This window comes from Aplidium turbinatum, chromosome 5 (genome assembly GCF_918807975.1).
Source record: "Aplidium turbinatum chromosome 5, kaAplTurb1.1, whole genome shotgun sequence".
In the NCBI taxonomy this organism is placed as follows: domain Eukaryota; kingdom Metazoa; phylum Chordata; class Ascidiacea; order Aplousobranchia; family Polyclinidae; genus Aplidium; species Aplidium turbinatum.
Window position 1 is genome coordinate 12,170,569 of NC_137476.1, and position 16,112 is coordinate 12,186,680.

A 16,112-nucleotide genomic window follows, 5' to 3' on the forward strand; every position below is an offset into this window, starting at 1 on the left:
AGTGGGTGATCAAGATAAGTCCTGGGTTCCTCCTATAAAGTATGCAAACATTGCACGCAAACCCGTTTCTGGGCTCAAGGCTAAGAAGTTCAGAGTGCCATGGCATAAAGAGAGCCGTGGAATCACCATGAAAATTGATACTTCTGCACGGAGAGGATGTTCGAAGGAAGTTGGAACATCATGTTTAATGAGGCAACGCAGTGGACCAACGCATTCTGCGATAGATAGGCTACAGCGCTATATAAAAACAAGCATTATTATTATTTTTACTTTGACATGAAACTGGGTGATCAAGATAAGTTCTGGGTTCCTCCTATAAAGTATGCAAACATTGCACGCAAACCCGTTTCTGGGCTCAAGGCTAAGAAGTTTAGAGTGCCATGGCATAAAGAGAGCCGTGGAATCACCATGAAAATTGATACTTCTGCACGGTGAGGATGTTCGAAGAAAGTTGGAACATCATGTTTACATGGAGTGTGCAAGGCAGTCATTGCATGGACGTTGCTATTTCTGTTTTTTGTTTGCCCTCTCTAGTTTCAAGTGGTGATTTGCTTGAAACAATAGGAAAACGGGCATGACTGAGAGTAACCTCAATACCTTCAGTAGTGTTTTGGAGTAAAGTCAAGTTTTTTTTCTCAAAACCATTTCTACCACCTACTGTAGTAGTTAAAGATTTAGCTATCAAAAGTGGTAGCTGAAATCTTGGCTCCTCATCTCGATCAACATGGCATTCTTGACTCCAAGGCCAAGATTACATTCTTCCGCAGCAAGGATAAAATTCTAAGCAGCTACTTTACTGAATAACATAACTTTGTAATCTGTAATTATATAAATGGCCTTCATACTTTGATGGGGTGTTGCTCAGTAGGCCAATCATAATAAAGAGTTGCGTTTGTTCATCGACAGCTTTGTTTTGCTTATTTGTCTAGTTTGTTAGCAAAACAATGTATGCATTTTGTCTGATACTGTTGAAGTCAACAAATATATTAATACAAAACGCAAGTTATATATTCTACATCTTGTATCCTCAGGCTTACTTCACATCATATTTTGATTGTTACTAGGCCAGTAAACGTTAAATAGCTGTTTGTTTGGGTTGTAATCAACGTGATTGGTTCCAAATAGCGTTTATACAACTCAGAAATGTGCCTGGGATTGGCCTACTTCCAGTTTTGTCTATGTAGTAAACGACACGACGTTAAATCTATAGTGTCTCAAAATTGCAAAAATACAGCAAAAATTACGAAAAAAATATTTTTACTGTAACTCAAAAACTAGAGCCAATTCGAGAAAACTTAGTGCATTTTCAGAATAAGGGGCCTCGAAATACCTTAAAATGACCTTAAAATGACTGCCTTTATATAAAAAAAGTTTTGTTGGCCTGTGAAAATCGATAAACATCGTCAAATGATTCAAGAAACTGAAATCAGTAGATATTTACTACAGTGAAGGGTGCACAAAGAAAATCATGTCTGAAATGTGGTAGAATTCGACATTTTGAGAGTAATCCACGTGTCAGTGTTCATGGAGTTGCTAATTAAAACCACTTTGCTTGCTACAAGTTTATGTTACTGCCTCTTATTGTGTCCATTAAGATGCTAGAGTGCAGTAGAAGATAGCGGGTGAGCAGTTTCAGGGATAAGCGAAAATTCGATATTTTGAAAAAATTCAAACCAGGTGAACCAGGGTCAAACGTTAATATTTTTTTGTGAAATTTGGTGTAGGAGATACATTTACCAAAAGGAACAATATTCCAAACTGACGAAAAGTTTAAAAAAAAAAAAATTTTTTTTCGAGATTTTGCGCCAGCCTAGTACACAACCAAGTGCACTGCGCGATATTTTGTCTTTTTGGCCTGCTGGTGCTGATTTACAGTAGTTGCATTACAAGGCATCAGTTTATTATCGAATAATTTGGTCAATGGCCAACAAACGTAACGCTCGGGGGCAAAGATGCACGTTCTTGAAGGTTGTGCAGATGTGACCTTGGAAGGTTGCTTAAAATCTGGTTTAAGTTAATTCACAACATCATCGTCATCTTTATCAAAATGTTTTTTACTGAGCGAGGTTAGATTCAGACGGTTAAAGTCAAAAGTGATAGCCTGAGGTTTTAATTAATCAGATAGCTTTGTTCATATGATTATGTTTAAAAGCTACCTATTTCGTAAAATCGTTTACTTTCGTCCTGTCCTTTCTTTTATATTAAAGCAGTGATTTGTTGCAAAATGAATCAATTTTGTTTCCATCATTCACCGCGAATTTATTTCCAGACTTTAACCTTATGAATAATTCACCTGTGTATGTGTCAGCAAGCAGCCATCAAACAGCCAATAAACTATTAATGTCGGTGATGTACACTTTACCACCAATGCAGATTTAATTACAGTACCTTGTTCAATCTGTGTGGAATTTAAATATAATGGTTTTGTAGACCTAATGTATTAGTCACCAAGTAAGTTAAATTATTGCTTTATTGACTTATTGAGTGCTGTTGAACACCACTTTCATTCATTTTATTTAACATATTAAAGATTAAAGTACCAAAATTGATGTCAATGGCATTTCGTCCCAGTTCAAACGTTAGACATACCGACTTGAACTGGGTTGTCGAGGGTTTTCAAAAAGAAATGCCCCTACCATTTGTTTTTCTAATAAACGGCTGTGTCTATATCCATGTGACCCCAGTTTCGTTTCTTCGTCGTTATGTGACGCCAGTATGACGTGTGTTGTCAATCTAATGTAGACCTACATTACGCAATATGGCGGTTCAGATATAACCTTCTAGAGCTGGTATGGTAGGCTATTTGAACATTTCCTAACAAAACATTCAGCTTAATTTGAGTCTTAGTCGGTTTAGACAAAAACTAAACATCCACGTGACCATTATCGATTGCATTAGCACACAAAACGCGCCCTTGCTGATAACAAGCAACATTGTTATTATTATCATTTTCCAGACAGCAAAATCCGGCATTTTTACATTGATTCAACGTCTGCAGACGCTGCATCAATGTAATAATGCCGTACTTTGCTGTCTGGGTAGCTTAGCAGCTTACCTGTTCAGTAGCCTTACGCGTGGCATATGGTTTTAAGATTGTTTTTGAAATTGTTTTTCACTCGTCATTTCTGTGAGAGGCTACGTCTGTGGACTAGCTCAGGATAGGATTTTACACTCGGTGAAGCATTGAATAATTTACAGTAGGAACGGAGTGATCAAAATTATTTAAGAAATATTAAGAAATGTGTTAGTTTGAGTAGTAGTAGCCTACTTAGATCCAATTTTTTATGAGAATAATGGTGAATGCAAAATGTAATTGATTGGTTTAACATATCATTACTGTTTACCGCTTGCCATAGACTTTTTAAATGTACATGTTGCCTATGTTCAAAATTGAAATGATTTTCAAACAAGTCAGGCCGTGTTCAACCACTACCATTCAACACATCAGTGCTAAACTAAGTTTCATCGCCATTCATGCATGTTCAAACAGAAGTCATGTGTTTGAGTAAAGCTGTTATGTTTTAAAGCTTATTGAAGGAACAAACAAGTATTTTGGTTCAATTTTTTGACCACAACGAAACATAAAATTAACTTTCCAGCAGAGAATGAAAGCTTGTTGAACAAGATTTGACTTTCTGTCTCGCTCAATTTTCTCTTTTTTTTCAATATCACGCGAAAGTCGCCAGTTGTTTTTCTATTCATGATTATCCCATGATGAAGCTTCTTTACCGTTTTGCCATGTTGTTTGATGCATTAAACATATTTTAGCGACAACCTGACTTGCTGATTAATTTCCTATTTGACGGTTGGCACATACATTTTTAGATGTTGCATTTGTGTAGAAAGCTTATAACCTACTTACACAAGTTACAAATATCTACACCAACGGAACGTATTTCATAATAAGACAAACTATACTTTAATTTCATTAGTCGTCAGTGAGAACTTTGCTTGACTATAATATGGTGTTGTAGGGGAAGGCGGGCACAACGGACATGCTAACTTTAAAGTGCTCTATTTGAGCAAACAAATTATATGTCATTGAGCTATTGCGTTTTTGGAATAACATGTCACTGGATAACAACTGCCCAGAGTATGAAACTTAACGTGTTTTTCTTTTTTGTTTATTTGCAAAAAGTGATTTTTATTTTGGGTGACCGCTTTGCCCCGGGCATGGGGCAAAACATACATAGTGTATGGCCGCTTTGCCTCAAAGTTCATTTTGTTAATTAACTGTTAAGATCCAGCGATTTTCTGTAAACTTGTTAGGATGAATATCTATGGATAGAAACAGTCAGGTTTGGTAACCAGTAAATGTATTTAAATAAAGCTTTCACCGCCATAAAGCCAGCTTGTTTAGTAGTCTTATTCAAATAGAATCACACTAACTGTTTGTCAGTGTTTGAAGCAATGCATCTTTGGTGTTTCAGCTATCCAAAGCAAACTATCTATCTGTTTGAAAGCAATTTTCACGTCAAAAAAGTATTGTTTCATTTAGGCTGTGTTACAAGTGATGTAGACATGTCCGTTTTGCCTCAGTCATCCATTGGCCGTTTTTCGCTAAATAAGTTACCTAAAAAAGTATATAATTACAAAACATTGAAATATGTAGAAAGCTGCTTTTTTAGGGGATAGTGATCCATTGTCCACCTATGTTCATAACCAAAACAGAAGCAGAAATTTTCAAAAAACACTTAAATATCATCACATTTTAGTTGACAAGTTTTTATAACAAAATACTGAGAAAACTATTTCGACCTCTTGGCGGCCGAGTGTAGCACGAAAGTTTCCAATTTTTGGTGTAAAATATTCATTCAAGTATTTTTGGAAGATAGAGAAAAAAGTATTATTTTTATTTGTAGTTTTTTTTTTTTTTAAAAAGCACATGTCCGTTTTGCTCTGCCTACCCCTAATTTTGGTGATGAATTTCTTGGATTGATAAAACCTAAAATGTGTTACTATGTTGTTGCAACAGCAAGTAGTTCTCTTACGTGTTTAGTTTCGTCATTTGATGATTGCGAGGCTCCAGAAGGTTTCTGCAAAGCCAAGATTGAAGGACGAACAGGCTTCATACCATTGAGCTTAATTCAAGCTGTCAAGTCAACGAGAGGTAGACCTGTTCAAAGGATTTCTTCCTGTAAGTAACCTAGTCTGTGTTTAACTTTAACTGAAATTACTACAACATTAACTCACTGCAAAATCAGGTCTGCAATCTTGATTCATTTTTATTTAAGTTCGATACCAGTCTTTAAGTTTTCGTCAAGGTCAGAGTTTGGTATTTCTTCATCGACTTCAAACTGATGTAAACTTATAAAGGAGCATGTGGTTTTTTGGATCGGTCAAGATTGGAAGGTTGTGGAAGCTGCAAATATATTTGTCCACACATATATTTTTGGAAGTAAATAATGATTTAAATTTCTGAACTGACGGTGCAAAATTATATTCAAGAAACATCATACAATTTGATAGCGCAACGTAAAATTTGTTACACGGCAACCAAAATTGAACTAACTGAACTGCTGATATGTGCATTTTTGCTTAAATGTATATTAGGACAGTTAGAAACAAGGCCTGCTCTGCAATAATAAGCCAATCTTCATTGACTCATCTTCTTATGTTCTACAGCTGATCGAGACGGAGACAAAAACACTGATAAACTTTCTCTGAAAAGGTAATTAAAAAAGCTTTTTATTGTTTTTTCATGGAATGAAAAATAAAATGTTGCCTATAACCAGTCTTTCAATCGTTTAACCTCGTAACGACCAACAATAAAAATCAAATTTTCAGATTGTTTCTTAAAACGTGTAGTCCAGCCGACACAGAATATTTAGCAGCACAACTATTTTTTTGCAGTTACCTACAGTATTTTTTTCAAATTTGCAACATTGGGCTATAAAGCGTCAGTGGAACGTATTTTGTGTTTCATTTTCTTTACAAGTATTACATCTACTCTCCCAATGTCATGTACTTCTTTAAAAATCCTTGTTGTATTTATTTGTATCATTATTTGTTAGACACCTTGAACATAATGAAGTGCTTTGAATTAAACTGTCCTGAAAGTGACAGCGAATTTGCGATGTTACAATGACGTAATGGCGATGTTACAATGCATATTTCTGAGAGGTGCAAGTATGTAATGTAACATGTCACTAAAAATGTCCGTTTGTTTTCCTGAAAATTATATCATGGTGTATTTTGTCCTTGTAAAGAAGTGATTCGTGCATACAAGTTTACTACGGTCGTAGAGAGGCACTGCCTGTGCTTTGCATACGAGTGTGTCAAGTAATAGTTTTTTAGCTCAGTCTAGAGGCCAATTGATACATTTTTTTTTTGTAACAAAGTTGTGTTGGTCGAAATGCAATGCTGTATATGTTTCTAGGCCACGTAAAAAGCAAATATTAAAAATGGTTCGTTATAGCTTAAAAGTTTCGTTATATCTCCTTGTTAAAGGGCGGGGAAACCCAAATTAACTTTTTGCGAGTTTTTTTGTTTCAGCGTGATGTCATTGTGTACAACAAGCGTTTTAGCAAAAAAAAAATCCAAATTTTGTTGCCCTTGTCTCGCTAAGGCCGCTTTTGTTTGATACCCGTTTGCGAGGTCTTGCGCGCAACAAGCTGTGAAGCTGTTCGCTGTGACATCACAAGGTACATATAGTTGTGACCAAAAGTTTAAGACCAGACTTGATTTATGACCATTTTTACATTACTTTAAAATAATGCATCAGATATTGTTTCAGTTGCATCATCTTTATGCATCATCTTATATCTGATGCAGTATTTTGAAGTAATGCAAAAATCGTCATAAATCAAGTCTGGTCTTAAACTTTTGGCCACAACTATATGTACCTTGTGACGTCACAGCGAACAGCATCACAGCTTGATGCGCAACGAGACCTCGCAAACGGGTATCAAACAAAAGCGGCCTTAGCGAGACGAGGGCAACAAAATTTGGATTTTTTTATTGCTAAAACGCATGTTGTACACAATGACATCACGCTGAAACAAAAAACTCGCAAAGTTAATCTGGGTATCCCCGCCCTTTAATTAGTTTGCTGATGTATCGTATAAGTTTGTGCGTGGTACTTTATTGTGTCTGCTACTTTCTTTTTCTTTAAAGTGTTTTTGGTAGGTTTTATATATGATAAATCAAAATTATATGAAAATTATCAGCTGTGCAACAGCAAAGAAAATTTAGTCGATGAGAAATCTAAAAGTTTCTTAACCTTGCATTTGAGACGTATGTTTTCACCACAGTCATGAAACTATAGTGCCGTGAAATTAAAACTTGTTGCCTATACGTAACCGTTTTGAAAGTGTGGATTGCAAAGTGGTGTTTTTGTAAGGTGATCCCTAGAGTTCACCACTCCAACTCTTTTGGTGATGACACGTCCACAAAGCAGATGGCTTATCTCATGTCAGGGATTCTATGCCACTACATGTTGTTTCTTTGAATTAAGGGACATGGTAGCCTACTACTCCATGACATTAGTGTGGGTACAAAAAGGGCAAGGTCTATCTGCACGGTGAAGCCGCTATTGCAGAAAAGACATGAGAAGGGCAGTTGACTGGAATTTGTATTCAAGGGCCTTGCTCTGTTCCCGTTTTTGACAGCAGATAGCGTACGCTGTTTCTTGAATGATTCTGTGCCTTCAGAATAAAACTGCTTCTTAAGAATAAAACTGCCCAATGCCGTTCTGTGGCTAAGCCTTCCCAACAATGAACTTCGATGGATAATTCTTTCTTGAAAGCTTTCAAAGTGTCTTTGTACCATAAATGTTTTTGAAGCGTTTTCTCTGCATTTCGTGGACGTGCCCTATACCCTTTCTGTATGATGGTAAGAGTGCTGAGCATATTTGCTCTACATCTGTGTCTGCAACTTTGTCCTATCATCATCTCTCGATGAATTTTCTGAAGCAGGAAAGCTGGAAATGTCTTTCCTTTGTGTCTCCAAGAGATTTCAGGCATCTCTCAAAGCATCTGTCAGCATAGCTGAAAACATCATGCTAAACAGAGTTGGGTGCCAAGGCACAATTTTGTTTCACGCCATTTGTGAAAGAAAAGGTTTCAGAGAAATTTCACAATAGAGATGTAGGCTATGTACTTTGCCATACGTATTTATGCAAGATTTTCTGCGTTTTTTTCCTGCTTATTTTACCAAAAGCGTTAGTCAAATGAACAAAGACAGTGCTGAGGTGTCGGTGTGTTCCATGCATTTCTTTTCATAAAGTTGTCTGGTCGCAAAGATCATGTCCACAATTACTCTAGCCTGGCGAAATCCACAATGACTTTCAAGAAGCAGACCTTTGCTCAAGATGTTTCAAGAGGAGGTTTTATAGAACATTTCCAGCAATTGACAAGAAGGAGATTACATGATGGTTGACGCACAATCGAGGATAGCCATTGCATTTGAAAATGTGTACCATAGACTCACCTTTGAAATCCTGGGGAAGCACACGTGTTTCTCACATCAACTGGAAGAAATCAGTTAGACTGACACCAACTCTTCTGCCGCCAATCTCTGCTGGAACAAAATCAAGTTCGGGCACTTTCATCAAGGATAGTAGGTTGATAACTTTATCAACTGTCGGGAGAAGGTCAAGGTTGATGCACACCTGAGAGAAGAGAGCAATCGCTGTACATTTTGTATCTGGTGGGTGGTTGAAATCGTCATGCAATTGTTCAGCCCTAATTTTAAAATCTGGATCTTGTTTGTGGAGTTGATCTATGGATATTAGAAAGAGAATGTGATTTGGAGGTAGTCGGGCCATACACAGTTTTTAAGGCGTCGTGTCGATAGGCAGAGTTTTGAATCTCATCAACTTTAACACTAAGCCAAGCATCTTGCATGTTGCACAACTTCGCTTGAGGTTTGATGCGTATGTTGGAAAATGTAACTTTCTTTATAGTCTCCGAAGGGTTGCGCTGGTGGGCCCCAAGTAGGGTAGTGCGGGCAAGACTAGTCACATTTTGGTATTATTGTGTATATCTTCACATAAAGTTAAAAATGTCTCAATTTTTAGTGTTAAACAGTTGTACTAAGGCTTCCTTAAACAAGATAGCAAAAAAAAAGTGAGATTTATTTTTAAGTTATGTTAATACAACATCATTTTTACGACAGAGTCAAATGACTGGTTTTGCCCCTAAGTAAGGGTAAAACAGGTCAGCGTTTTTTTGATGAAGGAAAAAGTATATTTACACATAAAAAGTGCAGTTACACATACAAAGTGCACTGCTGCAGCACATTTGTTCAGAACAGACATCAGCAAACATGCTGGATTCTATTTTAGGACATTATTTGTTCAGTTGCTGTGCCGAGTAACCATGGTTCTTCTTGACGACAAAACAAACTGAGCAAGGAAGATTATGACAAAATTTGCCATTTTGTTCACTGACAATGAGGTCCACATGGTACATTACAGTTGCCAAATGTTAGAACAATTGCTTTTGTGAACAATTGATAGAAACACAATCAAAAATACACTTCAAATGTTTTCTAGTAGCCTATAGCCTAGCCCTAGTTCAATATTGTTACATTTAATTTAAATCTTTCGTTTGGGATTTTTTGCGTTTTTGTCCAAACTTTGACGCACACTTTCTATAAAAAAACATTGAAAACCATTGATAAATTTTGCATGGTAGACTTACCACATCTTAGTGAATAAGTGGACAAAATTAATTTCAGTGCAAATTTTTACTGGGGTCATGGGCAACCAAGATATTAAAAGGACCCCACTTTTTGCTTTTTTTTTTTCATTTCGACCCACGTTTCACATTAAATAAACTCCCAAACCTTTTAATATTTTGTACTGATATTTTCTCAGTTCATCGAGAATCTTATAAACAACATTTCTACCAAATTTCAGCTAAAACCAATCAAAAATGAGGTCTTGGCAAGGTTTTAAATTTTGGAAAATCTTAGCCGAGAGCTGGAAACGACCAACTTTGGATGTCTATGACCTTTGACCTTTTAGAGTGACAAAGTAAACGATGTTGTTTTTACAATATTTGGCAGAAGTACTATCACCTGTAAAAAATTTGGGTTGTTACCTAATTTGGTTTAGCAGTGATAGGGCCTCAAACATGGCCAAAAATCAAAAAAATCGTGCCCCCTTGGCATACCCCCCCCCCCAAAACTAAATGCTTCGCTTACACTAGGATAAGCTGATTTTTGATTTAATAGGCAAATAATATCCTATGAACCAAATGCTAAATTCTTTGGTTAAAGAATTTAGCATTTTCACCAATTGAGGCAAAAATTTGGCACAGCACTTCGTGACTGACTTGTGTTGCCCCAACCAAAATAGCCATGACTGAACAAAAATAAATACCCAATAAAACTAATTTCCAAAAAAGAACTACAAAATGAGTAGTTTTGAGACAAAGTACAATAATTGTAATTTTGTTTAAACTAGAAAGTCTTGGTTTAATTAACAATTTTCATAGTGTAATGCTCTGTTTAGTCGAAACCACAAAAAAAAAGTTAGTCCAAAATATGAAGGTAAAATTTTACACCAACTTACGTTTCGCAGCCTAGACCAAGACAGCAAGCAAAAACTGCACAGCAGTTGCTGTTGTCGCATCACAAAAGAACCACTAAGTGCTCTAAAGCATTTTTTTGAGTGTATTATTTTCAAAAAAAAGTTGTGCTTGATTAAAATCAAACTGACCGGTTTTACCCGACGACTTGTTTTGCCCCGAACTACCCTAGAAGTTGTTTAACTTCTAGCGTGTCTATGATCTTAGCATTGTTCTTATCAAACCAATCTAGATGGTGTCAAACTGCAAGGGCTAGTATCTCTAATACTTCAACTTGCGTAATAATTTTTTTCTTGATTTTTACACTTAAAGACATATTTTGTTAGTTTTTACAGTGGCGATAGCGAAAGCTCAGAAATATCGTCAAATGACGCAATGCTTAACGAAGTATTTGACGTCACATTGCAAGCCACGTCACATCCTGATGTTTTCCACCGTCGGCGTGATGTCACTTTATACAGAACTGCGGAAGGATACGGATTTGTGTTGAAGGGAGCAAAATGTAAGTTTTTTATGTTTGGTATTAATGCATTTTGTGTGATAATATCATAGACCTACATCTGGTAATATATTTATTGTTTTTTTGATAATATCCCTTGTTGATTACCGTTTCGTTGGCTGCATAACCGAGTGGTGAGAGCACTGGTTCGACATATAAAATGGCTGCGGTTTGACACCGCTCAAGAGCATGTGGCTGTGTCTTTGGTAAGACAAGACGTGCCTGAAGGTAAACTCTGAGGCTACTTCCCTTCAACTTAATTAGATCTTTAAGCGTAGGTGTAAGCATGGATGCGACAAAAATAAATAAAGCACGTTTTTGCTTTGTTTGCAGTTTATCTTTTTGTGACTGTTGTGGATGTCAAATCATGTCTAAAAATAAAATATTTGTTGTCACCAAGCGAATAGAAAAATACTGTATGGTTTGCAGTAGATGGCGCCTTGTGCGACAAAACGCACTTGGTCATGCAGTGAAGACATCTGCTAAATGGTGTGATAACACCAACATAACACACGCTGCTCGGTGCAACAGCAAGCAAAGGGTAGCGTTTCACTTTTTTCAGCCAGTTTTTATGGTTAGTGCTGCTGGCTCTGGTTTGACACAGAGAGAACTTTTGTTTGCAACATTTCTGGAATAGATAAACGACACATAGCCTAACGTTGTAGGCTAGTCAGGTCGAATGTAAACTAATTGTAGAAAATAACTCTTCATTCTTACGTCTATGAAATCTCACCGACAAATATAGCTCATAACACAAACTTTTTCATCCACTAAACCAATGCGATTGGCCCTATGAACGTTAACATGTTTACATGGCAATCAACTGTAAGAAGCTATAGAGGCGAGGCTGGCGAAGCTAGAGGGTTTCCAGAGGGGAGAGGCATACATAAAGTTATCCTACTGGAACATTGTTTGCATTTTTCTCACAAAATCTGTGTGATCAATAAAAGGTGCTGGTTTTGACATTTAGGTTTCTAGAGTGTTGGTTTATTGTCTCCCTAGTAGACCTATGCCTCCGACCGTGAGTTGGTGACTGCCACTTTTGATACTTTATCGTACATTTTACTTCCAAGCCAGCCAAATATAAACTTTATTTTCGCATCATGATGATATGCTGATTCAATAACTATTAATGGTAGGCTACAAGCTACATGTTGAGATGCAGCTCACTCTCCTCATGCGTGATCTTATCAGGCGCAACTGCAACGGAGAGCGATGACGAAAATACAAAGTAGTTTTATTCCCACTTTCAAGATAATAGACAAACTTCATCCCCTTTTCTTTACTGTTCTAAGTTTATTTATTCTCCTTTTTTGTAGCGGATACGGTGGTGGGGTCGTTTTCAGCGACAGCTCGTCAGCCAGGCTTGCAGTATTTGGAATCAGTCGAAGCTGATGGCAGTGCATACCGCGCGGGCCTTCGCAATGGGGACTTTGTACTGAAGGTAAAACTATAAAAACGTTACCTGTATTTACCTGGATCGCTGTAGCCTAATAGTGAGTGCGCACTTTTTCTAGGCTACTCTGCGTCATGTTAAGTTGAGTTTATACAAATAGAATTGAGATGTTGAAACAATTTTCTTCAGCGATGCTGTTATGGATTTGGATAAAAACTTAAATGTTTAATTTTTGTCACAATCACAGCATTTTTCTCTGATGTTAACTGTTCATTTTAACTTTGTTTAGATCAACTCTATTAATGTAATTTACTTGGGGCACAAGCAGACGGTAGAGATCATACGTAAAAGCAAAGATCCAATTCACATGGAAGTTGTTACTGTCATTGAAAAGTTCAAAAGTAAGAATTTAAAAATTTGGTTTAAAGATATTTGAATAGGCCAAATATGAAGCAACTCATGCTATCATAGATGACGTACAATCTATACAATCAATTAATGGAAATCGATATCTTCAGTGCAAAACTTCAACCAATTGTGACAACTTGGATTGGGTTTTATAGGAATAAATTTTGCAGCTTTTGTGGAAAATAAACGTTTATAAAATTCTGAGCTATAAACTTTGAGTTATCAGTTTAGTTATTTGTCGATATCATTAGGCTAAATAAAACAAGCAGGTTTGGCAACTCAATAAAATATTCAGTTGCCAAATCTGCTTGTTTTATTTACCGATTTTATTCGTTTGGCTGTATTCTTTAAACATGGATCCAAACAAAATTTAAATCTGCATTTCTCCCAACAACGAGAAGTCAAAACGGAGGTTTAAGAGGCACCAGAAACACATTATTAATATAGTCTAATTTGAGTTTATTTTGTGTAAGTTTAGCCTCACCCTAGTCTAATAATAAAGTATCCCCCTGGCTAAACGTTGTGTTAATTTAAAGATTTGAGAATATGAAGCTTATAATTTTTGGCAGACGGACGAAACCTTTTTCAAACATTCTCACTGATGTTAAAAGTTTTCATTTAAAGATAGTCGTACCTGCAGTCACTTTCAGAGCTATGGCGTCATCCTAAACTTTAAACAAAAGTGGGCCCATGCTCAGTTACTGATGGGTCTCGGTGAAAAAGAAGATAAAGTTTTCATTTCACTAAGCCTTTGGCACTAACGAGAGTAGGCTGGTCAGTTCCTTTTTCTCAGCCGCTTTTTGTTCAGTAACTATGCCCACTTAATATATTGTCCCTTGGGTAAAGGTGAGCCGTGAGCGGTATTCCTCAACAAATAGCTGCCGGGTGTCGAACCAGGTTTGCATTATTGGAAACCCAACGCCTTATCCGCTACGCCATCTCACCGCCTTAACTTTATTTATCGACAAAAATCGGTTACCCTAAAATGTAAAAATTATTTTTTGCTTGGCCTACAATGAAAGTATTTAGCACCTGCTGTTTTAATTAATGGAAATTATCGTAATGTAAATAAATCCTACCTGCACTATCATTTGAAGAAACTATTCGTTTTTTGAAATGAAAAAAAAAATTGAAAAAATAATATTAAAGTAGGCTGAAGCTGTTGATTTACTTTTGTCGGATAAGGAACTTGTTACGGCTGGGACAACGAAGCAGGTGGCCTATAGGAAGTTATCACATTGTACCATATGCGTTACTCTCACATCATAATCATAAGGAGCAACACTTCCTTTGCGTGTTTTAAACTGGTGCATTCAAGCCTTGTCTTTAAAGGCGCATATCGTAGTTTAGCGTTGCAATCTAATTCAAGGTAGGTGTTGATGACTAATTATTTGAGAAGATCTAGTAGAAGAGTTTGAAATCATTTTGTTTTTGTGAAGGGGTAAAACGAAATTTCACGTACTAAGAGGTTGGCTTAAAATGAAATAAAACTTTTCATAATAGACTTAGAAACGAAGAAATATCAAGATCGTATCGGAACAGCTCCATATTTCTTGTGCTACACGTTACTTTTTTGCTCTTTCACAGTCACAACGAAACGAAAATGATTCGACTTTGAAACGAAGCCAAACAATATTGTCCAATACTGAATCTGGAAACAAAGCCATGACCAAAAATTTGTAGAAGCTACTGTTTACATTCTGCATTTTAAGACCGTATAATTGATAAACATTTCTGTAGTCACTCACCTGGAAATGTACAAAACTACTGCATTTGCGTTCTAAAGTTCTGCTGAGTGTGACTTTTGTTTCTATGGCGTCATAAAACGAAGTTATACTTCAATTTTGAAAACAAAACTTAAACAAAATTTTTCATCAACAAATATCTCCAATATAAAACAAATATGAAAAAATTTTTCTTCGAAAACGAATATTTCGAATTTTAAAACATTTTTGTTTCGAACAGCTCTATGATTTTGTTGTTCCATTGAAAGATGCTTGATACCTGACTTAATCAGGCAAGTTTACTCTTTTCAACATGTTATCACATTGTTTGGCTTAATGCAATGCTTGTCCGAAAGTTATTTTTACACTTCATCGTCTTAAGCATATTTCTCATTGCCTCAATAAGGCCATGTTGCTGGGTTGGAAGTGAACACGTTGATGGCAAAGAAATCATGCAAGAATAATAATTTAATAAGCTACGCAACATGTCTGATGGAAATATCATTGCGTTCACTGCATAGCTATTTATAGGACAGCTAGACATGGAATCAAAAAATCAAGACCTTACATTGCACTAACGTGATTAATGGTAATAAAAGCGTAAATTTAAATAGCGATATCCATGATAGTTCAAATCAGCTATGGAAATCGAACACTTGTTCCTTTTTGTTACGTCATAATTGGCCATCGAATGAATTGCAATTTCATAATCAGTTGGAGCTTTCAGGACAAGAGCAGAAAGATAGTAATTGTTTTAGCTCAAATTATCATCTTTTTAACGCATAAAGTTGAATCTTCTTCAACTTGCTGTGTTTTGAAGCTGAAGTGCAGTTTTAATCTGTAGAAGAATTGAACTCTGACTCTTTGTTTAATTAATTTGGTTTGGCAGCCAAAGGACAAGTTAGAAGCTGTTGCTAGCGTGCACTTACGCACCGCAACTAGCAGATACTGCTAGGCCGTCGATTTGCTGGTAGCCTACACTGCTTTTCGCTTAACTTTGTTTTGAGTAAAGGACTATATGTTTTTTTAAGTTAATGTTTTCTGAAAGACTATGACACTGTAGTAGGCTACGAGTCTGGAATAAAAACTTCATTATAAAATAATTTATTGAAATCGTTCTGCAGCCATAAAAAAATAATTGAAACTTTAAATTAAATTCAAAACCAAACCTTGTAGCATTATAGATATTTAGTTTTAAAGTGGGTGAATACCCTAATCTAACACGAGAACATAAAGCACGCAACAAACGACCAAAACAAGGCAAAAATTGCCAAAATTGTCTGGGGGAAAACCTCTCCCCTCAGACCCCCTCTCAACCTTTTCGCGTTTCAGATCTCAATATTTGCGTTGTTCACTTCGCTTGGCATCATTTCGTTGTTGAAACTCTGGTGCACTTCCATTTTTTTTTTCTAGATCCTCTGCTGTCAAGAACTTTCTGTATTTTAGGTCCCAGGTGTTGGCAGAAACAACGTTTCAAAAATTTAAGCCCAAGGTTTTTGTTGTTTGTCTGCTTTTCCAGAAAGCTATGACTTGGTCAAACAATCATTTTA

General features: G+C 36.3%; 1 protein-coding gene across 1 annotated transcript in view; it reads left to right on the top strand.

Annotated features, from left to right (window-relative positions):
• Nucleotides 1–14,445, top strand: part of LOC145770943 (SH3 and multiple ankyrin repeat domains protein 2-like) — a 40,679-nt gene extending 26,234 nt beyond the window's left edge. The window contains exons 16-21 of the mRNA XM_082582684.1: nucleotides 5,000–5,137; nucleotides 5,626–5,671; nucleotides 10,871–11,037; nucleotides 12,354–12,478; nucleotides 12,720–12,831; nucleotides 14,426–14,445. Coding sequence (XP_082438810.1) covers nucleotides 5,000–5,137; nucleotides 5,626–5,671; nucleotides 10,871–11,037; nucleotides 12,354–12,478; nucleotides 12,720–12,831; nucleotides 14,426–14,445 — 608 coding nt within the window. The remainder of the gene's footprint in view (nucleotides 1–4,999; nucleotides 5,138–5,625; nucleotides 5,672–10,870; nucleotides 11,038–12,353; nucleotides 12,479–12,719; nucleotides 12,832–14,425) is intronic.
• The last annotated feature ends 1,667 nt before the right edge of the window (nucleotides 14,446–16,112 follow it).